The 25,626-nt window shown below is 43.5% G+C and overlaps 1 protein-coding gene across 1 annotated transcript in view; it reads right to left on the bottom strand.

Moving 5' to 3' along the window:
- Positions 1–92: 92 nt before the first annotated feature.
- The window catches only part of PGBD5 (piggyBac transposable element derived 5), a 39,862-nt gene continuing 14,328 nt past the window's right edge, over positions 93–25,626 (bottom strand). Inside the window, exons 3-6 of the mRNA XM_009281773.2 lie at positions 18,442–18,622; positions 11,448–11,645; positions 5,296–5,401; positions 93–3,774 (exon numbers count right to left, since the gene is read on the bottom strand). Of these exons, the coding sequence (XP_009280048.1) occupies positions 3,579–3,774; positions 5,296–5,401; positions 11,448–11,645; positions 18,442–18,622 (681 nt within the window). The 3' untranslated portion in view covers positions 93–3,578. The remainder of the gene's footprint in view (positions 3,775–5,295; positions 5,402–11,447; positions 11,646–18,441; positions 18,623–25,626) is intronic.

Here is a 25,626-nt window from a genome sequence, read left to right as displayed (position 1 = left end):
TTTGCAGTCATTTCACAAGCCATTGCACAATTAACACACACGCACACACTATAACTAGCAGCCTTGCACTACTTCGAGACTAACCCCTTTTTGTTCCTTTAACTAGGGAGAAGCTTTAACGTTACAAGCAGGTGGGGAACCAAATCTCAGTAAGCCAGTTTGCAGTAAAGGAAATGCTACAGAAGCTGAGCTGCAGTTAACAAACTTTTAAAAATGATTCAGCTTCTTCCTTAATTACTTTGCCTCGTTTGTAGTAACGTAGAGAAAGTGCAAGATGCTTTTTCAACAAGGAGAAATCTTAACTTTCCCAAAACCTATCCACTCCCAGTCAATAAATGGAGAAGATGAGGTGGAATAGTCATCTGTGGATATAGACTATGCTTTGGTGGCTTTTGCTTGTGGCTTCAAGAGCCAAAATTCAGGCATTTTCTACATATAAATATATATAAATATTTTTGCTTATTTATGGAATGTTTGTGCATGTTTAGGGCACCAGTTCAAAATGATGAGGGATGGTTAAGGCTAAGAAAAATGAAATTCATTGCAAAGCTATAATTTTGTCTCCATTTTTCTCCTTTACAAAGGAGACTAAAGCATCTTCCCTGTAATAGTCAGCCACTGTGTAATCCCCCGTCAACACCAATTCTAGGGAAAACTACTCAGGACCCAGTCCCTGAGGCAAAAAGCTAGGACCTCATGATTTTAGCTCAAGTAATCCACATAATTAACAGCCCACGTTAGTGGAAAATGAAACATTCCAAGGCCTTGGACCTACTGTTACCTGAAAAAGAAAAGGCATTTTACTGTATGAGATGGCCTAGATCCAAGCCTTTAAGCATACAGAGTAACGTAACAATTGGCCAAGGGCTCCAGATCTATCTCAGGGGGCTACGACATACCTGGGGAGTGCTGTGCTGCCTCCTCAGAACTGCCACGTGGCTCCTCGGAGGTCCTGCAAACCTTGCCGTCTCTGCTGGGGGCGTGTGCATCTTGCAAATCCTCCGGCATTGCAGGGAAATGCAAGGAAGCTGGACTCCCAGCAGCTACTGTTTATTCAAACTGCTCCATCAGCAAAGTTCCAGTCAGACCTTTCCTTACTGCCCCGATTTTGACAACGAAATAAATTTACAGGACTGGCATTGTCTGAAGCAGAGAGCTAACACTAAGAACACTATTTGCCTCCAGGTACCTCTGTGGAGTTTCCTAAGAAAACTGGAAACCGTGGGCTTATATTGCTTAACATTTGTTTTTCATGCTAGCTCCTCTCCCCCTTTGAATACTTAAAAAACTGCCAAGAACGAGCTACTGCACACACTCAGTCTGAAGAGGGGTGGTCTCAGTTCTCTGCAGGGACAAGAAGTTTTGAACTCATCCTTGGGCTCCTATGCAGCTTGGCATTGCCAAGGACTGGAGTGGTACAAACCCTCTCCTTCCTTTTGAGACTAGGAGGCCTCAATGCACAAGATTTTGTGCTTTCTCACACATTTCCCAGATGGAGACCTTGTGGACTGAGAAGTGAAAAGGGATGCTTAGGAAACCCACTGCTGTACATCATGCAGCTGGCAGGCAGAGCAGGACGTGTAGGACAGTCTCCAGGCTGTATTGCAAGCAGAACCACCATGGAGTTGGCCATCCCCTTACTCTCCCTGCAACCAGGTGAGATCTGTCTCTAAGTCTACTCCAAAAAAATAAGACTTTGGTAGAAATAGCAAGATGTCGGTGCAAGGGTGCTCTTTGGGCTAGTCAGTAATTTACTAACCCTTGCTGGATTCTTCCTCTGTTATGATTTACATGCTATGCACTTGCACATCACATAGTGATGAAATCTGGGGAGTTCTCAAATTCATGTTGGTTACCCTCTATTGTCTCTTGCCAGATAGATACATATAACCTGGTGAGGTTTACACTGATAAAGAAATCAGTCAATCACTCCCTTCCTCTTGAATCAACCCAAGTCATTCTTTGGTAAAACCTTTCAGGCTTGGGGACCTAAAACCACCTGGTCCTCTAAGCAACACGGTTTCTGCCCTGTAAGTTAATGCAATTCTGTTTGTGTCCATCACCGCTAACCTTTAGAATACAGAGTTTTTTGCTGATCGAGTTGTGGACTGAAATCAGTAATGTGTAGAGGGCAGGGTAGTATTTCACCTCAGTATCAATTCTCCCTTGTTTCAATCATACCTCTCTCTCTCGGCATTATTTTCCAAAGCTTCAGCGGCCTTCAGATTCCCCCAGCACCAAAACGTAGCGTTTCAGCCATGGGCACCAGCTCATGACGATGCTTGTCCTCTACAGTGTTACTCAGAACAGGAGAACTCTTTGGGCTTGCTCTGTTTTAGTGAGGTTTAAGGTCTGGTTGCAACTGGACTTCGTTCTTTTTGTAAAACACAATGCTATGTTATTTTGCTAAACACGTAATCTGCTTAATTACAGCTACTGTGACAAGCCCTGAATTCTAACAAGAAGAATTCCTACAGAACACCCCGCAGTGATAATGGGAAACACACTGCTATTAGTGACTTATTTTTTTCCTGCCAACTGTGTGCCAAATTAAGTTCTAAAATGGACCAAAAAGGTCTTGACAGTTACAAAAGAAAAGAAAGAAACTGTTGTTCCTAAAAACTTAACAGTCCATTACATTAGATTTTTAAGCAACGTTTAAAATACAGTTGAAATAAAGAAAAAATATAATTGTTATATTCTGATTTCTCACCTGTACACTGACTGTGGCAGTTAAAATGCGAGGCAGTATTACTTACTGGTTTTACTCACTGTTAATACTTACAGTATTACTCATTGTTTGTTTGTGTATAAAATGTTTCATCCTGGTTAAAAAAGAAAATCAATGTAATGTATTTCTATTTTAAATTCACTAATGTATTTGGTTTCCCCTAATTTTGCTGTGTTCTAACTGGGATCAAATTGTCTTACATTACATTAATAAAAAAAACAAAGAAAGAAAAAAAAGACAGAAAGCAAAAATCTTAACTGGTCCTCAGTTCCTGGCTGCCTGCCTGTGAAGGTTTTGTTTGTCGGTACGCTTGCTTCAGTGTTCGTGTATCTGAACTGCTTTGTTTAGCACACTGGGAGGACAGCAGTGATGCCTTACAGGATGGCAGGCACTCTCAATCACAGCCCATGGTGCAGACTTACGTTGCTTGTCCCAGAATTGAATAACTCCAAGTAAGGTATAGAGTTTTCTGTAATGCCCGCCTAGGACTGCTGAGCTATGTCAGCTTATGACAAGCTCTTAGCCCAAGAGGAACTTTACAACATGACCCTGTTCAACAACAGTATTGAGATGATGACTAATTTAAGTCTGTTTCTGGTGGACAGATTCCCACAGGGCATTCACATATGCAATTTTGTGTCAGCTTTTCCAGTGGCACGTTCTGCAGGACACGTTTACATCCAGCTGCTACTAGGAACAAAGTTTCCACCTCTCTACTGGCATCACTTGGCATTTTTGGATAAGGACAGCACTGGTGGTGTCACAAGTTCCTTGCTTTGCCGTTCCACGTGTGGTATCTTCTTCTGCTTACGCTCCACCCCCTGCCTACGCCACCAAGAACAATGCATCAATGGGAGGGTGAGGTGTCTTCCAAGCCCAGGAGCTCCTTTACAAGTCTTTCACCAAACTGTGCGCGGCTATACCTTGTCACATGGTAGGCCTCTGACATTTTGTAGAGGATGTAGGCATTGTTTATAGCGATGCTGATGGCAAACCAGAATACTTGTTGCCAGGTCTTGTTTGGTTTGTGAGAAATGAAATACCTAAAAAGCCAAGAGAGAAGGGGAGGGAAAAGCACTGTTCAGCCAAACGCTTGCAGCTGGGATGCAAAAAATAACCCCAGACAAAGATTCTGCAGTCCCAAAGGGGAAGGCAGCCCAGGACTTAATACCTAGTGCAAGTATCATCTTAAGGAATTTTCTACAATGTATTTGAAAGTCATTTACAGTTAAGTTGCACAATTTTGGAAATTTCTAGTAGTGTCTAAAAGAACAGACTTCCTTGCTCTCAGAAGCAAAACCTCAGCAACACTCTCACCTCTGTACCACTCCATCTAAGTAAGAGTACCGATACAGACTTCTCAAGTTTACCCGTGACAAACATCCATGTGATGGGAGCTGTGGGTCTGAATCCCTTCAATTTGTAACTAAAAAAAAGCCTCAGGCACATTACGTTACAGTTTAGGGAAGATTGCTGATGCTTCTTCTCTTGTTTATCTCTATTGCGAGCAAAGAATGATTTCTGCTGCTGTCAACAGCAGGTGGGAGGATGTGGGGGTAGAGCCAGAGCGTGCAGTGCTGGTATGTGGAGCATACCTTATGGCAGAACTAGAAGGGACTGACATCCTTATATTTCGGTTCTGACTAATTCTAGGACTGCCAGAATATTTGCTCTTAGGTCGTAAGATTTCCCACTTTCCTTCTTTCATTTTTTTTAGTAACCATTTAAATCTACTACCTCACCTCTTTTTCGTATTGATTTCCTCAGATCAGATCCCAACGTCGGTCTCCAGCAATCACCGCCTCCTCTTTCATCTCTTCTACTGAATTCTTGCTGCCTTGCCCAGAACTGGCTTGGAAAATCCCTGCTGCTTTTTCTCTCCTCAATTTTTAGTTCTTGAAATCTTCTGCACCTCATTGCCACTCCCACAGCCAAGCTTCACCACCGCTATTCTTACTCGTTTCTGTTTCTCCCTGCTACATTAAGAGCTAACACTGAGGACCCCAACTGGAATTCAGGAGCCAAAAGATCTACATTCTGCTCTCCCAGATCATCTAGATCAGCTTTACATCCACAACTGAACGTCCTTTTCTTCTGGCTCCAGGTGACACAAATATCACCGGGACAGATAATCACCTAAACACCATCTGCTGATAGGGGTGGAGAGCTGAGCTAGCTTGAGAGACTTGTGGGGCTGGTAGACCCTTGTTGACTTCTCTATTTAGCCTTCAATTTGATGTCACCAAGAACATCATCCTGCTGGCTCATCTTCCCAACACTTCTTAAAAGTCATTTACAAGATGCTAAGGACATAAGTCTCAAATTTTTTTTGACTGGTGGATGGGTAGATAGAGCCAAACCAACACTAGCAGTGCAGCTCTTGCCCTTGTGCAGAGCCAGCTTCTGATCTTTGACTGAAACAGGAGTTTTGGCAGAGATTAATTCCGTGAAAGTAGGATTGGGCCCTCAGCTGCAGCTCAACATGGAGAACTCAAACATTGCAGCAACAGACAAGGAGTGAAAGAAATACACACACACACACACACGCACATATTCTTACTTACTTGCTGTATTTGTCATCATATTTGCAGATATAGCTAAGGTGAGCCGCAAATGCTTCAACCGCCAATGGGCATGGAATTTCTCCACTTTTTCTCTTAATTATAACTCCTGCATCAATTAGAAACATAACAGTTTTAAATCCACATGATAGGTCTAGCAATTAGAAGATATGGTTTCTATATACAGTTTATTATAAAGTAAACGTTATTGACAGTTTCTGCCCTAAAACTGGGAAGTTACCTACAACAGAGATGCTAATTTGATTTTTTTTTTTTTCATTGGTAGTACATTGAGCGAGTGGAAGGGGAAGAAGAAGGATCATTTGTCAGTTGGAAATGAAAAGGTGTTAGACACAAACACTTTTACCATATGTTCAGAAAAAAACACACATTGCTGTAGTCCCACAGTAGCCCCCTACAGACAGTGTATTAGTCTCTCTTCTGTTGGTTCATAATGAGTTGTGGTCACCTCTAGAGCTGCGACTTGATATTTTATGCTTTGAGTTCTTAAGGTCCCAAATGAGTCCTTTGAAATTAAATCCTTTGCTTATCTCCACCCATGGGGGCCAAAAGCAACAGTACTTCCACTCCACTGGGTGCTAATTGACGAAGAAAAGAAAATGCAACAAGAAGGAGCCAACTGGCTAAACCCAGTCAAGACAGAGGTGATGCTGGTGGGTGAGTTGAAGGAGCCACAACCACAGTATCTTTGAAATGACAAGCAGCCTGATTCACTGCTGCGGGGAGCCAGAGCTCAGATGTACGCTTAGGTTGCTCAGTGGAGCTAAGCACACATTTCTCGGCCTGCGAGTGATGTTCCCTGCCCTGCCTGGTCAGCTGGCTAGGTAATTCAGCTCATCGTGGGGGTTGATTATCCTGCCTACTGCAGAAATCTGTTGTAAGGCAACAAGTCCTCTGCAGCTACCTACTAACCACTCTCTGCATAGACAAAAATGTGGTGCCTAGAGCAGGTTACTCCAAAAACAGGCCCCATTTCCTCACACGGTGCATCTTTGACCTGGCCTTCTCCAACACTACAGCAGTATTTATGAGTCCAATGCTCTTCCAAGAAACTCCTCTAGCTCTTCTCCGATTTGTTCCTCCTCTCCTCTGTGTTTTCCCCATCCAGGGGAAGCTGCTTGTAGGAGGGAAGGATAAGTAAAACAAACTTGTAGTACTTTATTAAGGAGTCTGTTCTGTAACTTTTGACTTTATGTCCCCACAGGGTTTGATGGTCAGCACTCCAGGGTATGGACCATCTCTTGCTCCATGTCTACGGCACGCTGTCTAGTGAGGATCCCTGCTCTCCCCCAGGCACAACGCTATTTTTCTCCAGGTCTAGAGAAGCACAGGCTTGGTTGCATCCTTTCTCAGCATTGTTTCAGTACAGGTACAATCCCCGGCTTTCTCATTTCTCAAGCCTTCAAACACTCATTGCCTTCCTTCTGCCAACTGTTTTACAATCATCCCTAAAATGCTCCTCACGTTTTGATTACAGACTTCACCATTTCATTCCTTCAGCTGGAAGTCTCATTCCATCCATTACGTCTGTCAAGCCCCCTGTGCTGCCCTAGCTGGCAGGCTCTATTTTGAAGCAAGACTTATGACACAGACTAAATGTCATGTTACAGCTGAGCCATGGAGCAATTTATTTGGGGTCTTTCAAGTCTGATTTTTCAAGAGTCCAAAATGATATCACCTCTAAGTTGTTCAGTACACTCTCCTTTCACCTCTGCCTCCCCAAGCTGGGTGTAAATGTAGCCCGAGGGGAGAGGAAAAAAACAATGAAATAAATAAATCCTTCATTACCTTCACATACTTATTATAGTGCTTTTTTGATCCTTTTAATGAGTCCTACAAAAATCTGGCCAGCATGAAGTAAAAAGGGCTGATATACCACCAGCCTGCTGCATCAGTGCTGCAAAATCACTTGCCATCCCACCTGGGCAGGTCAGGAAAGGGTAAGTATGTATGTTCCTGGTGCCAGCGTTTTACAAAAAAATGCCCTTCTTTCTCCTCTTGCTCTCCTCTTTTCTCTTTCTTCCCCATCTCCTCCTTTGGAGGATTTATATTTCCTTTGCAATTTGCTTTGTATTCACAATCCTTAAAAAAATGCATTGTGGTGGCAGCTATGTGGGTACCATATACTCCCTCTCACTTTCTATTCTATTCCACGTAACATTGCTCTGTTTTGAGAATATAAATAGCTTTATACGCACATAATTTTTATAGCCTTTCCTAGGCTTGTTTCATAGCCATAGGCCACCTCTCCAGGGAAGACAACTGCCAGAGCTGGGTGGTTCCTAGCTGCAGGTCTCTGTGGCAAGCAGTCCCAAGCCAGCTGACTCACTGGCACATCCGATGAGCTATTTCCCCTCCTGGTCCTCCCCCAGCATCGCTGTGTTGCAAGCAGCAAGCAGTCCCAAGCCAGCCTGGCACATCCGATGAGCTATTTCCCCTCCTGGTCCTCCCCCAGCATCGCGTGCTCCCGTTCCCTGGCAGCACTCCAGGGAACACACCGCCTGCGCTGCAGCCACGGCCTGCCTTTGCCTGCATGCTAGAAGGGGTGCCAGCTGCCAGCCACGACGCTGCCACCGCAGACAGGCATCAGCTTTTGGTTTTGTTTTTCTTAAAACTTTTTTTTAAAGTTTTTAAGCTATATGCTCGTCAAGCAAAGCTTGGGAAATACCACCCCAAATGAAACAAGCAGAAAGACAAAGGTGTACATATGTTTGTCTCCTCAAACACTTATTCTAAGCCAATCTGTGACTTTAGGAGCTAGAATCCTGTTTTTTTAAAAATGGAGGCTCAGTAATACTAGCACTTGCATCCACCTTGGCAAGCACTGAGATTTCATAACATAATATAACTGCATGTTCCAAGTGCTATATGGCTTTTTATCAGCACTTAGATTTGTTACAGTTCTTTATCAGAATTGCAGACAGTCAGCATTGTACAAGGTCTAATGTACAAGGTCTTCCCATCAGAGTCCTCCGGCCCCATCCCCACTCTCACCATACTTGGACACAACCCCCTGAATGTAGTCTCACAAAGGACACGTGGAAATTTAGAGTTAAAACCCTAAGCTTCCCTGTCCTGAAACATACTTTTTAATGTTATGCTTCCTTCCTCAGACTTTTCAGTTCTGGGCCAATCTCACAAGCTGATTTTTTCTGGAAACTAGACTGTCACCAGACACTCCTCACTCCAGCTCCTCCTGGGTTAAGAACCACACAGGGACTTATACAGCTTCATACAATTGCAATGCCCCCACAACATCTCCCATCTTCTCAGAAGTCACTTGAGAGATGCCCACACGCCATTTGCAGCTCTTTAGTCCTTGCATATGTGGCCCAAGCTTTGTTTTCTATCCTTAGCTATTGTCCGTTTAGCTTTTAAGTAGAGCTCGTTGGTGAAGAGCAGCTGTGAAAGCTCTTAGAAAGAAGCTACTTCTTAAAAAGATCTGGGGCTCAACAAGTTTTTGCTAAAGATGTCATTCTGGTCATCCTGCTATGCAGCAAGTGAGGTTGCTGCCTGCTCCATCCTGCTTCATATGAAAAATAGAAAAGATTGTAGTTATTTCTAGAACATAGTAATGGAGATGCTAGGAAAGTGGGCACCAGATCTAGAGTGGAAAAACAAAAATGCAGCCTTGTCCCACAGACGGGGAGGTTTGAGCCAGCACATATATCACCTGCTTTAGAATAGGGTAACTTTTTACTCTCTGGGGGTCCCAATCTCTTTTGGCTTCTCAGTTCTTCTGTAATACAGGCACAAGGAAAAATTAAACTCAAGTTAAAGCTTAAGGGAAATTAAAAACCCCACTGAATTTTGTTCTAGGCAGGAACTTCATACTTGATAGCAGAGTAAGCAGGACATTTTTGCAAGACTAAAGGAATAAGACTCATCCTTTAGCATCTGAGATGATGTATTATGACACATTGGTTAAAAACATCCATAATAAATAACCTGCTGCATCTAGGAATAGTATTCATAGATCAGCTCTGACAAGTGTACTGCCCTCCTAGTGCCTCTGGCTTGGGTGGGATTTGCACTCTGAGTATAGGCAAGATTTACCTTCTCGACTTTCCTTTAAATTGCAATAAATAGCTCATTATTAGCTACATCCACCTCTTTTCTCATTCTAAGTTTTATTTTGACCATCTCTTGCCTTCTGTTTTTAAGGTTTTCTCTTTACAGCCTCCTCCACCCCTGCCAACATTTATGCTCAACCAAGTGCAAACACGTACCATGCATTGTCAGGTGATCCCACTGGCGCCAGTCTCTGTCCAACTACCCTGCGTGGGTTTTATTACCCTTTGTCCCTACCTCCTCTCAGGTAGGGACCTGCTCAGCAGGTCTGTGCTACCAGCTTGCCTCAAGGAGGCAAGCTCTTCCTCCTCTATATTTACATGCCTTAGAGGAGACTTTGGTGGTCCAGCTTCAAGTTGGTTTAAATTAGCATTGCTGCACTGACTTCAGAGATGCCAAATTAGAGGCAGGCAATCTGGTCTCCTGCCTTCCTACCGAGTCTCCATCTGTTCCCAGCTTTCCACTAGAGACTCTCTTCCCCCCAGCGCCACTCTTTAAAAAGCCAGTCTCTGTTTTCTGCTCTGATTCACCGTGAACTATGTCAACTGTCCCAGCCAGCATTTGGTGAGCCATGTGTTGAGCAGGTCTTGCTCATCACACACACAGGTCCTAATCAGTGGACGTTAAACTACCTCACACATGCAACCTACAATCCCATCTATGCCAAAACAGACCCAAGGTCAATCACAAGCATAACAGCTCACACCTCCATGCGCTGGTTGTAAAGGATGCTGCCAGCGCAGTCTGCTTTTGCCCTCTCTTTTAACAGGGCAGTTAACACTGACGTTTACAGAGTATTTTTCTAGTAATATTTATGAATTATAACCGACAGCTCCATGCTAGCCTATAAAAACCAGGTGATGTGTAGTGTTAACTCTTGCCCAGTTAGTGCAGCTGAATAATCTGAATCCAGCAAAGTGCACAAGGGAAATAATAGCACAAATCCTGATGGCGAACGCCCCTCATGGGGAGCAACACTGCTCCAGGGACTGGCTTCAGCAGGGTCCCCAAAGTGTCATACTTCCTTCACATACATATTTTCAGCATTTGTGCTCAGACACCGGTCCATCCAAGTCACCGAGTCCTCGCTCTGCTGCAGTGCCCAGCAGAATTCCTTGGGATCAGCCATGCTTTGCTAAGGTAATGAGACTTCTGGCAAGGCACTGAATACCACGCTAAGTCAACTTCTCAGCTTACCATACAGTAATTCAAGGCCTTAACTTTGCTTCTGTGGCCTGTACACGCATGTGAGAGTCACTTGGGATTCAGAACATGAGCGTACAAGATGCCTTTGAATTGGTGGCTTTACATTTAAAGGTTTAGATTATTTTTATTTGTCTCAGGCAGTTACACATAAATCTGAATAATAAAAATGAAAAGAAACTGAAGCAGTGTTTTCACTGAAAGATGAATTTCAAAGAGTTAGCTAATCATATTGCATCTTACAGAAGTTTCCAAACCTTCTTAAAACCATCTGTATACTTTCAAAAAGGAAAAGATTTCAGTATCAAGAAGCTCTTTGCAATTATTTGAACTATCCAAGTTATCTGTTTTGGTTTCTTTTCATCAACTGCTAAAATCAATTTAACATACAACAGGAAGCCTTAATCATATTTAGTTCTGGCAAAAAAACATTTGTGACTAAGCTTTTACTGCATAAGATAAATGAATTGTAGGATCTGCTCAGAGTTCCAACTACATCATAACGTTTATTAATTTTCCTGTAGCAGCAATCCTACAAGATGCTTTGCAAATGGGCTAGAACAGTGTTATACAACCACCTTCTTCCCTTCTCTGACCATCAGTGAAGATATAATCTTTATACCCAAAAGGACACTGCCTCCACCAGCTCAGCAAAGGAGGCTGCATTAGCAGTAGGCTTTTAATCTTTGTATGGGAAAAAAGAATAGCTGTAGGAAGACACAAAAGGGAAGTCATCACTATCGCTACTGTTTATCTAGGATATTATGATCAAGCTCTTTGTTCAGGCTTATTATCTTGACTTTTGCCTTGTCACATAACGCATGTGGACTTTCCAGATGAGCAGTAGGAATATTGCTTACCTTGTTGAAGCGGTGAATAGGCGTTGGTCAGAAAACGAAAGTGCCCTTTATTGTACCAGCAGATCAAGGACATGTTTCCCTTCATTCTTATTCTGTACTGTCCTCTGGACTGGGGAGTTTCAGGGTTGTTCAGCATGGATGGAGGTAGGCCTGTGCAGTCACTCTTCCTGGCACTCAGCAACCCACAGCAGTAGATCTCTGCACGTGAACAAAAACATTCCCCATCAGCGAGACACTGCATGGACCCAGAAAGCAAGAGCAGTGGAGCAAGTCTGAATGACCTGACTAGAGAAAGAGCTTGTCCTACACCTTTCTAGTCCAACAGATATGTTAGCCAACTGGCCTTCTCCTGTAATACCACAGATTTGTGTCCTACATGAATGTCTCTGGAAACCGAGACAAGTGCAGAAAGCCTACTCTCTTGATGAAATGTACTGACACCTCCTGCACTGTCATGATGAAATGACAAGGAGAAGAATTCAGGGTATCTTCCCAACAATAACATCTATAATCTAATAGTCTTCACATGTTTAAAATTGGCCTGGAAAAAAAATTGGCCTTTCATATGTGAAAGAGGCAACAAATAAAATCTAACACCATAAAACACATCTCAATGCAGCCAGGTGGGCACAAACAAGGTTTGGAAACAACATTAATAATGACAATGCTTGAATTTGTCATTAGGCTGTGAAATAATAACAGCCTGTTTCTGTTAGTCCAAGAGAAGCAGATCTTCTTGATCAAATTAATTGAACTCAAGGAAATCTTGGATGGAAATTTCCTCGGTGTCCCTTGGTTTTGCGTTAACCCACCTGAGTGGAAAAAAAAATGATGGGCATGGAAGCAGGTGACATTTGTGCACATCTTTCATATGGCAGCTGAGGCTTGTGGTAGTTTAAAGCTCATCTGTCAGCTAAGTCTGCTTGATCAAATTTTTCATCATGCTGAATTCTGCACGCTAGATAACTGGATATACTCCCAGGGGAAACGCTAAGTCAGACTACAGTGTCTGGCTTCCCCTGAGCATGTTATCTCTGGGTTTCGATTTATGTGGCTCTTCTGCCTCTGTCTTTCCGGAATGACCTAAAGCTCTTTAGTGCAAGTGCAGCCTTTGTCCTTGGTTCGTATATTGCCTGGCATGCTGAGCATCCCCTCAACAGCTCACAGATACTACAGGAATATTAATATAATAATTGCTAATACTCATTAATTGGTCCAGTTGCTGTGGGCAGGTCTACAAGGAGCTAAGGCTCTTCCATCAGAAATTTAAGACACTCACATCAGAAGAAGGTCAACCAACACAGCAATGGGGCAACTTCATTCTGAAGGGGGAAATGCGCACTCCATCAGTTATTTCTAATGAATGAATCAGTCCCTGGAAATCTGTAAGTTCCTTCCACAAAAGACAACGAGAAAAGCCTGATGGCAACAGGCTTACAATCAATACAGGAGGAACTGCACCTCCATTGGAAGGCTTTTTTTTTTTTTTTTTTTAATTTCTTGTCTCGCTAAAAGGTACACAAACAGTGTAGGTCATGTACCTGCAAACTTTGGCATTATCATAGCAAACTTTTAGAAAGCTTTCTTCTAGCCAATATTAAGAACTTTGTGCTCTGATAGCAAGTAAGCCTGAGAAGAATTTCCTTAGCTGCCTAAAGTTTATGGCTCACTGACAGGTGATACTTACTCTCTCCAGGAGACGGCAATAGTATAAAACCAAGCTAATAAATACATTATTGTGCTAGAGCTTCAAAATAGCAACAGCCATCTCTGAGATCCCATAATAATTATTTGTAGCCTTTCCTTTAGCTCAGGCAATAAGCCTGCAGAAAGCTTCCAGCAGATGTTTCACTCCTCATACAGAATAATGGGAACCATTTCCTCTCTCAGGAACACACCGTGTAACCTGCCTGCTGTACAGCCTAGAAAAGTGCAACACTTCTGCAGATTTATTAGCGTCTCTCATCACAGATGACACCCTTAATCTGTAGAGTTTTCTAAAACCACCCAGTTGCTATAGCAATAGAAGCAATAAAAATTATGCCCATCTGGCTCAATGAAGTTTTTGTGTGTAATTAAATCAGAATCACAACAGGTGTTTGCCACATACACAGGAGTCAACAGAGACAGGTTGTCCTCCTCTGCTCTTCTTAAACTGTAACTGCAATATAAATGCATACACCTAAGCTAGTTTAGCAAAGATGAGGAAATGTGATGTAGTCACCCAAGATTCATTCCCAGGGTCTCCAGGCCCTGGAGAGCTTGTGCTGAAGCCTGTTTCACCACACCTTCATTAGTACCATTTGCAAAGGCAGCCAGGCTCAAGCTAGTTCAGGCAAACTGAACTAGGGTGTCAGTGGGTGTCGGTCTCTTCCCAAGTAACTAGCAATGGGACGAGAGGAAATGGCCTCAAGTTGCGCCAGGGGAGGTTTAGATTGGACATGAGGAAAAATTTTACTGAAAAAAGAGTGGTCAAACATTGGAACAGACTGCCCAGGGAAGTGGTTGAGTCACCATCCCTGGAAGTATTTAAAAGACATGTAGATGAGGTGCTTAGGGACATATATTAGGAGAAATTTCTTCACCAAAAGGGTTGTCAAGCATTGGAACAGGCTGCCCAGGGAAGTGGTTGAGTCACCATCCCTGGAAGTATTTAAAAGACATGTAGATGAGGTGCTTAGGGACATGGTTTAGTGGGCATGGTGGTGTTGGGTTGACGGTTGGACTTGATGATCTTAGAGGTCTTTTCCAACCTTAATGATTCTATGATTCTAAAAATACACATTCTGCAATCATTTATCCTGCATGCAACGCTGGATCAAGTCAGAGCTAGGGCAACTGGGGGGCCTGCTGTGGAGGAGATGAGAGCTTGCTTTAGTCCATGTGCTGGAGCTGCAGGATCCTGCAAAGCTTGTGGGAGTGCCGTGGTCTCCCAGGCTGGCAACTCCTGCGGCTTTGTCAACCCCAGCCACTCTGCGGGACAGCTGCTCCTGCTGGTTCAGAAAGTGCAAAGGGGAGTTTTGGGGATCATATGTTTAAGGGAAGCATGGGACACAGGGCTTTAGGAGGTGCTGTCCTCTGTAAGGGACAACACTAGTGCTTAGAGGGGGAAAAAAAGATGTGCACTATGAATGAATGTCACAGCAAATAACAATGACAGCTGTCTGCTCGCAGAAAAGAGAATCTGGGGCATTTCAGTGCAGGTTTCCAGTTCTATTCAGAGACCAGAGAAAAAAATGCTTTGTATGTCCCCTGAAAAATAAAAAGAGAGGTCTATTCAGGTTTTTGATTTTGAAAAAGATCAAAGTGCCTTGTCTTATTTTCTGAAGTCTTCTCAGCTTTTGGTATCTTCAAAGATCTTAGAATTATGTTCACCGATATCCCTTTATATTACTAGGCACATATTCTCTACTGTGGTATAGTGAAGGTGCTACACAGCAGGCTTACCATAAAGAACACTGCAGTTTTTGCAGTAATGCATGTGCGGGTTGGGGTTAGGAAAAGCAAATGATAGTTAAGGTTCCACAAAAGTCTTCATAGGATCACAGGATCCTATGGATTAAAGGATAATTGAGGTTGGAAGGCAACTCGGGAGGTCTTTAGTCCCATCCCCTGCTCAGAGTAAGGTCAGCCACGAGGTCAGACAGCACTGCTCAGGGCTTTATCTTGTCTGGGCTTGAAAACCTCCAAGGACAGAGACTGAACAACCTGTCTGGGCTTCCTGCTCCACTGTCCTCAGGAAAACCCTTACACCTAGTCTGAACTTCTTCTTTTGTTTCAGTTTATGTCTGTTGTTTTTCGTCCTTCCACGATGCACCATCGTGAAGAGCCAGCTCCATTCGCTCAATAACCTCCTCAGGGTAGCGTAAGGCTGCTGTTGGGTCCTCCCTGAAGTCTTCTCTTCTCAGGCTGAACAAGCGCTGTTCCCTCCCCATAGCGGAGCATGTGGTCCAGCCCCTGGTCAGGTTGGTGGCCCTCTGCTGAACTTACTCCAGTTTATCAATGCCTTTCCTGTGTTGGGGGGCGTTGTCCAAAACTGTGCTGAGTAGGAGGCAGTAATCACCTCCCTTGATCTACAGGGATGAGGCTACACTCATGTTAACACAGCCCAGGATAGTGTTGACCATCTTTGCTGCCAAGGCACACTGCTGGCTCATGTTTAACTTGCTGGCTACCAAGACCCCCAGTCCTTCTCATCAAGAATTTTGAGAGGAACTAATACATTTTTAGTGGGTGCCTCTTTCTAGATTTTCCAGAATCTCCTTTAGTTCCGTTAAATGTCAGTTTAGGTTCCCAAAAAATTTATAGTTTCTAAGCGTTAGCTTATTTAAATCTCCCCATATTTCTCTGTTGATAGTTACAAAAAACCCCTCAAACAACATAAAGCAGTTAAGGTCAATACCAGTTTCTTTTTCTTTTCAGTTCTCAAAAGGATCTTTCTACCACTGATCCTGCTCTAGCCTAGAAACTAAATTTTCTTGAACCAGAAAAGTAAATTCATCAGTTTAAGAATGGGTCTTGAACTGTCATGAGCACCTCAGCATAGATGCTCTTCAACAGGCTCTAATGACACTTCTTGGTCATGGTGTGGCCCTGTTCAGATTTAGTTGGCTAAGCCACATACCAAAAAAGCATTAAGGTCATTGCTGAGGGCGACTGTGTATACATTAGAGAGATCTCTCTGCTGAGTCCAGGCTTCTCTGCCTGCCTCTCCCTAAATGTACTGCCAGTGCAGTAGGATCCCAGCAGGTGCTGGCAATACATTAGCTGCTTTACAGTAGAGTCAGTAAACACCATCTCCTCCAGGGCTCTGACTGACTTCACCACTGCTTGACATCTCTAGCATCTCACCTCTCCAACTGTCTCATAGTCCTTCCAGTTCAACATCCCCCTGCAAAACCTCTGAGCTAGGCCCTAGTAACTCATGGCAAATGCAGACAATCCCATGTCCTTATTAAACAGAAACACCTTCACGTCCTCCCTGTGATCATCTTTATATAGGAGTGCCATGCTATTTTGCAAAGCCAATAAACCTGCTATCTTAGTGTCCACCCCCCACCCCATAGCTTCACCCCTAGGAAGGTGGTACCAGATCTGAAATATAATTTTGGAAGCAGCTGTCAAGTATCATTAAAAAAATCTCATGAAGGCATATAACAAACCATGAACCAAACTGAAATCTCAGTACAGCATTAGCATATATAACATATCAGATAGTAAGTCAAAATTACATGCTTTAAAAAGACATTACTGAATTTGCTACCTGCTAGGAACTGTTAACTTGAATGATCTGTTCAGTGTAAAGACCATGAATAATTCACCCCTGTGAACAATTTGAATTATCTGTAACTAATAAACACTCAGCTGGTTTAGTAGCCATGCATGTTTTTCACCGGGGTTATGGACCAACTGGGTCATGCCATATTGTCTTTATCCTTCCCCAGCGGAGCATAAAGGGTTCGACTCAGCAGTCAAGTTTTTGTCTGTCAGTCTTTACATTTAAACCTGACACATCTCAGGTACTAGGAGTATGTGAGTTATCCTCGACATTTTTTTGAACCCACATTTTGCATCATTGCTTTGGTAGTCTTAAAAATGTAATGCTTATAATCAGCTGTGAAAAGAGTCATTTACTAAAGAACAGTCTCTGCTCAGAGGAAAAACTCCAGTGCACGATAAATATGGTTGACTTCTTTCCCATTTGGCTGTTGGCAGCATTTGGGAAACCATGACTCTTTTGTGAGAATATGGTGGTATTTCACTGTACTCTGTGAGCTTCCAGCTTACCTAAAATAATGTAGGAGCTAGGTCCTGCATGGAGCTCAACAGAGACAGCCCTCAGTGCCAGCACAGTCTGAAGTGCTCAACTACAGCACTGGTGCAGCTCACTGGTGTTCTCATTTTAAATGAGAATCAAGATATTGTCTCAATTTCCAGTCTTTCCCCCTGCTTTGGGCCACGTTTCATTAATATAATGCCCCAGGTGGGTTTAATTTTCTGCAATGGAAAACATGCCAAAAGTAAAACTCTATTGTCAGTGGTGTGTTGAAAAGGGAAACGGCCCTGTAGCCTCCTCCTACATGATTCATAATGGCAGCCTCCAGTCTTACTGCTACGAAGGATCTATTGTACGTACCATACCGACTCTGAAAGGCCGTGCTGACTGAAGAACAAGCCGAGAGTTACATTGAGATGACTTATAAATGACTGTCAAGAGTGCAGGAGCTTGTAATTTAAGGGGAGTCACAAGTCCTCAGCATTTCTGAAAGCAAAGTAACACGTGGCTTTTCTACACCCAAGGTGAAGGGGCATTTGACAGAGAAGATGTCCTGGGATTACTCTCCGCACTAGGAAGAAACTGGCTGGGAGAGCCACACTGCCGTATCGATGGACATTCTTCTGGCAAGTGTGCTTTTGCCAGTGTAGAGTTTATTATGCTTTCAGAACTAAAAACTGTCTCACCAAGGCATGTTTATACCAGCAAAAAAAGCGAACCATGCTAGGGCTTTTGCAATGGCATAAAATGTCATCTAGAGAGGTCACATCTTTAACATATATTAAACCAGCAAGAACTTCTAAGGCACAACTTTAAGGATTCATCCCATCCCTAGTCTTTCACAATGGGAACAGAAAAAACACAGGCAGCTAGGAAATCCCTTGAAAAGTCCCCCAGGCCATATAGGAGATTAGACCTCACATTTCTAAGGCAAAGAACAAAAGCAAGGGCCTCAAATACCCTTATTAAAAATGTTTTTACATCCTCATTTTGAACTTTAAGAAGATTTAAAGAGCAACTTAGAAAGTCTTAGAAAGTACCTTAGAAAGGTACTGCATAGTACCTTTTCACAAATGAGATCTTTTCTTAGAGATCACCAACTTATCTAGACAAGGAATTCAAATCTCACTCCAAACTTTTGGGAGTTTTTTGAATTCAGTGGCAGGAGGGCCCCTAGGTCTGTCATCATTAAAACCCAGTGAGTCACCTGATACACACCTTGCTTCTCAAATTCTTCGAAGAGATTCAGGCTGGTAATGCTCGGGCCAGTGAAGATGATGTAGTTCTTCCCAGAGGCGTTCTGACAAAGGCTTTTGGCCACCATACTGTGAAGCTGCGGTTTGTTCTTCAAAGCATCCAGCCCATCAGCACCACTCCCTTCTTTGAGATGGACATAAATCTTAAACAAGAAATGGTAAGAAAAGTCAAAAGGTTATAAGGAATCCAGAGGGAGCAGATGCAATTGCCAACATACATGCTCAGCTCAACTGGAGACAAGCTGAGCATCAAGGCAGCAGATACTTTTTATAAACTGCTAATATCTAAAGCCTCTTTCAAGGGGCTGTTGCTTTAAAACCACCTCAGGTTAGCTGGCACAGTTACCGATAAATACAGTGTCCTTTGCCTCAGCTTAAGGGCTTCCTGAGGTTCTTGTCACTGTTGTGCAGTTTGAAGATTGTTTGCTTGGCAGGAAAAGACTCAAGTCATAACTGAGATTACATGTACTGAATCTGCATAGGCTTTAATGCTGCCAGCAAAAGGAGAGCATGGGAACTTCAGCTCTAAAAAAGGCCCCACAAGATGACCAGAAGGAAATGGCCTATTAGCTCACTGCAGTAACATTCAGATTTATTTCTGTTGGCAGCAACCATTAGGCTGCGACACAAGTGCGTGTGCACCCCCATAAATGTGAGGAGCCAGCAATACGCATACCCAACCAGCCAGAACATCCTCATCAAACTCTCCTGGTACAGTGCTAATTCTTAGATCCTTTACTTAGATCATGATTTGGAGACAACCCACCAAAACAGATTGAACCAGGAACCAGGGTACAGCGCAATATGCTGCTGTTAATAGGGAAATGCCTGGCTCATTTGTAGCAGATGGCAGTAGCTTTAGCGTGTAGCCTGCTACTGTGCAGTCCACAACGCTAAGCATTTCAAGGGAGCTGTCACCATCATCTGTAGGTAGACATACATGTTTGTGTTAGAGTGCAGGAGCATTTATCCCTTAGTAATGTGACTATAATTAACCAAACACAGTCCAGCTAGTATACCCACCAACTGAAAGAGCACTGAAGTAAAGCTATTCCTTCATTCCTACAAGCAATCCCTCTAGGAGAGGAGTCTTCTGCATTGTCATGCAGAGGGAGAAAGCACATAACCCTTCCTTTGTACACAAGCCTTTGATTTTATTTCACTGACAGTATTTTACAAGTATAACTTTCACCAAAGTTGAACACCTATTAAAATCAACAGGCATCTGACCTTCATCTTGGTCTAAAAGTCAGCAGAAATAACCCGCTGGAAAGAGAAATGAGAAGCAGCAGACACTGTGCTCAGTCACTCAAACAGTACTGTAACACCATGGAACTTGCAAAGATTTAAAAACACACACAAATGCAAATTTTCTGAAAAATCTGCCCAGGCCTGCCTTTGTGACTTTGGCTCTGAAATACTTAAATCTTTTAGGAATTCCAGAAAATTTTACCTGTCAGAGAAAAAGCTGACACTTGCTCAGTATTCAGGGTCAGGAAAAAGACATTTTGCCTTGTTTGTTGGAGTGATGTATCCGCAACGAGCTTTTGTTAAACTTGCTTGAGACCTCAACCATGCAGAACATGCAGCATTGCTTTCCTGTATATGTACCTGTTTCTCTTAGCAACACTCTCCTTCATAAAGGAAAGTTCATTACAATGTTCAGAGAACAAAAATGCTCCCATGTTTGCAGTAGTGCTCCCAGTAATTTATATCTCAATGATCATAGAGGGGAAGAAAATTCAATTAAACAGCTTCTCCCTATTTTAGATGGTGTATCTGCCAGCACTGGTATTCTAGACGTACTAATGTAATATTCCGTAGCAATTCATGCATCGTGCAACAGACCCCAGAGGAGTGTGTTATGTATGAAATCTGAGAAATGGGACATAATTTGTATTTTGAAGTAATTGACATGCTAAAGAACACAGTTGGTGCAAGGACGAATACACGCTAATTCCAAAAAGAAGTACAGCACATATTAAAAGGAAGTCTTAAAGATACATTATTTATCTTAAAAAAAAAAAAAAAATCCATTTTTTGACAGAAACAGTTTCCAGATGAGGACAAAGGCAGGAATGTTTGTAGACTCCCTGACCATGCTCCACTCACTTTCGAAAGCTGTCAGACTTGTGCTTTTCCCAATGCTAAGGCTGAGGACTAGCTAATTACGGTAAGTAATTTAGGTTATTAATCAGGGCTCAAGAGAGCAGCTTAACAGTGCAATGCATACAAAGGGCAGATTGTTCCAAATTTACAGCAAAGGTATTTCATGATTATTGTCATCGAAATTAAGATTAGGCTACTAGTATGTCAGCACAGAGACCACACATCAAGCCTTTAAAATCTACAGACAAGGCAGTGGTGACGAAAGTTGCAGACAGATTAGTTTTGACCTTGGATTAGCAGTTGAGCTGAAAACAGAACAGGAATCTCTAAGTCTAGGAAAGTGTCCTGCACCTTTCTTCCCCTATTGCAGTAAGTCTTAGCCAACCAAGAGTCTCTCCTGCTGCATGCTCGCTTCATGTTCCCCATAGAGTATCCCCCAAGGGATGAGACAGTCTGCTGGTGAGCCAATTGGTCCCTCACCATGGGCTGGTTTGGGTCTGCAGGCAGCTACTTTAAAGAGCATGCCCACCATGCAACTACTGAGATATCACTATTTTCCTACTAGGATGCTACATACTCCATAGGTTTTGTTAGCAGAGTTCCCTGTGCACCTGGCACCCTCCCTCTGCACTCCCCTCTATCTCAAGGGTCCTTGTAATGGCCACCTTGTGATTCTCATACCCCCTTGCTCTGTTCACCTCCCCAGTGCCCTTTACCAGAACGTCCATACCCACTACGGAACCTTCCCTCCTCTTCCAATGTTAAATATATCTCCCTTTTTTCTCCTTGGGCATTTTCCTGCCTATCCAAGCACAGCCTTTGTTCTTGGCACAATTTTTCTTGTTTTGGAGAAGCATGATTCAAAGCTTTATCATGCTCAGCTCTATTGGGAAGAGGGGCGATGGCAGCATAATGTTGGAAGGCATTAAGGCTGCTGTGAAACAGCGGCTGGGTACAGACAACTGGCAAAGGCATAGCTTCAAATATCCTTGCAAGTGCCTGGGATCCCATATGGCCTTTATTTTCCCTCTCCCTGTCCTCTCATCCAGCTTACTTCATTCTACCTCAAATCATTAAGATCCTGCCTACTGAAGCCCACAGCATTCCCCCCAGCTCTGTATTGCCTCAGAAGTGGTATTTAACAGTTAGCAGTCTGCAGAAAAAGCAGAGTTGCCAGAAATTGGCTACAAGACCTTCACAGGCGCAGTCAGAAGCTGCTCCCCAAAAATATTTGTTAAACTATTCACCAGAGCTTCTGGTTTGCCCTGTGACAGCATTAGAGCTTTGTGCCCTTTCCATGTGCTCCAACAGCAAAAGGTTATCAGAAGTACAGGCTCGACAACTGCTGCTGGACAACAGATGGAGATGTTGGCAGCAACATTCTCTGCTTCTGCGGGTGACAGTCAAAGCAATGCTTCCTGAATATCTGCAGAGATCATTTTTACTGTGTGTCTTTTTCTAGTGGCTACTGATCCATTCGATCTACAGCATCAAATGGGATAACTTCTATAGATGTGACATCATCTGTCTTAGGAGGCAACTACAGGCTGAAGCTCTTTATCCTGCAGTGCTGGGACAGAAATGGAGCCTTCTGTAGTCATCCCTCAATTATTTGTTTCTTATCAGAACAGCTACACGTTCAATTCTGCTATCTCTCTATCTACTGCAGCCCTACTGCAACAGATACTTTCAATCCAACATGTTTTAATCCCGTGTGCACAATACCAGCTCTCTCTTCTCACACCGTTTAACTCACCCCTTCTGCCTTCAGTCTTCATGCAGTATCCTAACAGTCTCTTCCCTTTAAAAGCCTGACAGCAAGAAAAGACCTTCACAGCCTCTGGCTCATCTTTCCTTCCACCTACAACTGCTTCTGCCTCCTCCCATCACAAATGCAAAAGTAGGTATCAATCAATATACCTGAATGCCCGAGCGACAGGGTATGGGTGAAGTCTGTGCTGAGATCTTCCAGAACAAGAAAAACAGTGCAAACTGTTCTGGAAAGACCATTTGCCTACACAGAGGCACTCAGAAAAGACATCACATTTCTGAGCAGGAGATTTCACATGTTGACAGATGAGAGGCAAGTCAATCACCTGTCGTTCAGAAACTCAAACCAAGTATGATTGGCTACAGAGGCAGACTGCTGGAGAGCACCACCAGAGGACGGAAGGTCTCAGAGTAGACAGCTGTGCTACAAGCCAACAGGAATTTCCTTGCTCTGTGCTGGCAATTTACTCTATGGAAAATTCATGCGGAAGGTTCGTAAGGTCTCACTAGAAACTGGGTAAAAAAACTGAGCACTTAGGAACAAAAGCTGCATCTTGACTGCACATTTAAGAGTGCCCTAGAAACTAAAATATTGGCAATTTTACACATATTCAAAGCTCAGATGGCAAATTGAAAGCACTTGTGAATAGCACATCCCAAATACTCCACATTCATACATAATTGAAGCACCCCAGGGTACAATTCTCAAATGAAATAGATGACATTTGGAAGAAAAAAAAGAGCAGGGGTAGTAATAAACAGGAGGAAGATTTTGAAGGCTACATTGTGCAAAATATCTCACAAAGGGCAGACTCTAAACAACCACAAAACAGAAGCCGAGTTTTTAGATGACACAGTTATAAAAGCAAGAGAACAATGAATGGTACTGTCATACTTTTTGGATCCTGAATAGCTATCAAAAAACCCCTTCATTTTTCTATAGACTTTGCAGCCAAATACTCAACCGCTCATTCCTAGTGCCACTTTCCAGATCCTGCCTCACTCTGTCTTCCTCTCTCATCCCAAACCTCACCTCTAACTGTTGCCATTACCATCGCTGTTGGGAGATCCTCCCCTCCAGTCCCACCCCAAACCTTCTGCAGCCCATATTCCCCCCTTCTTTAATGGCCTCCTCTCAGCCAGCTCTTAGGTCTAGCTCTTCCTCAGCAGCTGTTGGCACCACTGATGGTGCTCCCACCGAGACCAGATCTTTTCATTGGTTTGAGCCTCTCTCCATTATCTTCCTACTCCTCTAAAGGTTACTTTGAAAACAGCATTCAAGGGACATGCAGCTTTCCCATTCTGTTCCCATCTAGCTCTTGGGGCTCCCTACAAAGCTCTTTCTTTGGTCCCTATCTCTTCTCCCTCTGCCTCCTATTTTGAAATATTTCAATCTGCATTAACACACAGATCCAGCCAACATCTGTGTGCTGAGGATTGGCAAATTTCTGTTTTGTCTGTACGTGTTCTTCAAAGTTTCTAACAAGATCATGGTGAAACTGGCAGAGAGATGCTGTTAGAGTTGATAATGCAAGCCCAATATGGCTAAAAATAAAGCTCCTGTTTTCCTTCCCCTGAAATCACTCCTCCATGTGATTGCGTCATCTCTGGGGACACTACAACATCTTACCTGTATGGTGAACCTATAATCTGTGGATCACCAAACGCTGACTTCTCTCTATAGCTTCTCCTAGGCCAGCCACATCTAAGTCAGGCAGCTTCATTATGCGTAACACGTCTATGATAAAGCCTTTCCTATTCTTTCAAATACCTAAGAACTGCCTGGCTCTCCTTTCAATTACTGCAATCATCTTTCTTCCCTTTGGCCTTGCTTACATGTATCTTGACATCCAGACAGCGCTCCCCCCCAGAGATCACTTGCCTAACCCCCTACTCCAACCATGTCAGCGTTCTGCCATTTCCCTCTTCTTTGCAGCATCAAATGGAAGTGGGGCTGCAAAATGGAGACAGGCCTTTGTCGCTTAGCCCTCCCTATTGAGCTCTTCCTATACCTTTTCAGTATACTGATTTCTGCCTGCGTTTGCCCTGTGAAGCCAGGCATCCAACCACTGATGCCAAGCAAGGCCACGTTTGCCTCTTTCCATGCTGCCCTTCTCCTGCCTGGTTGGAAATCAGCGCTAACCTCTGCAAAGCTCCTTCCTTTTGCTCTTCAATACCTTTCTTAGAAAGGATGCAACCCCCACAATGCAATTGCTAATCTATGCATCGGTGCTGCTACCCTCTTAGCGCTGCTTCATCGGGCTCCCTATGCGTAACTGGCAGCCCAGCTCAGGTCCATGACCGAGGCCTCACTCTGGTGCCACACAATTGCACAGCCTCGGCTCAGTTTTTCTAAGAAAATTACTGTTGAGCTGTGAGAAGCTGTATAAGTGAGGATATACGTAAGTGAGAAGGTATATAAATGATGCAAGATAAGAAAAGTAAAAACTATCAAAAGTGCTGTAACTGTTGAGGGGATAACATGTAGTAGCTCAAGGAGGAAAATACTTACACAAAAAGCTGTAAAATCTTAAGAAAAAAACAGAAGATGACAATTCAGCAACATCAAGGACCCTGCTCATTTCCAAGGAGAAACAAGGCTGATGACTGCCTGGCCTGTGCAGGCTCACCAGGAGCAGGGAGTATACCGGTGCCTAGCTGTGTGTTGGTCCCAGCTCTCTGCTGTGCGCATTAGCCAGTAAATACTGCCGTACACATCCTGCTTGCAGAGTCTCTGGGCAGCAAGCGACTCGCTGTGCGAGGCTTATGCCTCCATCTTGCATTTAGATGCTAAACTTGCTAGGGCAGGGATTGTCTTTTTGTTCTGCCTACAGCACCCAGCACAAAGGGATGGGATCCGTGAGGGCGTTCCTATGGCAAAACTATTAAGTGAGGAAGAGAGGAGGCTCTGGTGCTTTTAGCCTCCTTCCTCAGGCAGAGCTGCACTGAGTGAGAACAGCTGCAGAAAGGAGACAACTATGCAGGTAGTTTTATCATCAGAAACGCCAAGCACCGCAGATGGGAACTCAAAAATAACCTTCATTCCCACCTGAAAATAAGACACTGGGACCGCGTGTAAACTCTGGGAGAGAGTTTTGCATTAGGTCACGTTTAGATGTTTGGTTTTCCCATTCATCTAGAAACACAGTAAGACTGTAAACTCCACAGAAATGAATGGGGCTGGCCCATCACACACCTGCAAAACTGCCTTGCCACTTAATACTGGTAAGCAAGAGGATAATTGACTTTTAACTGAGATCTGAGACTC

This window comes from Aptenodytes forsteri, unplaced genomic scaffold, assembly GCF_000699145.1.
Source record: "Aptenodytes forsteri isolate BGI_AS27 unplaced genomic scaffold, ASM69914v1 Scaffold132, whole genome shotgun sequence".
Lineage (NCBI taxonomy): Eukaryota > Metazoa > Chordata > Aves > Sphenisciformes > Spheniscidae > Aptenodytes > Aptenodytes forsteri.
The sequence above is the reverse complement of the archived record's forward strand: the minus strand, read 5'-3'. Positions and strand labels throughout refer to the sequence as shown.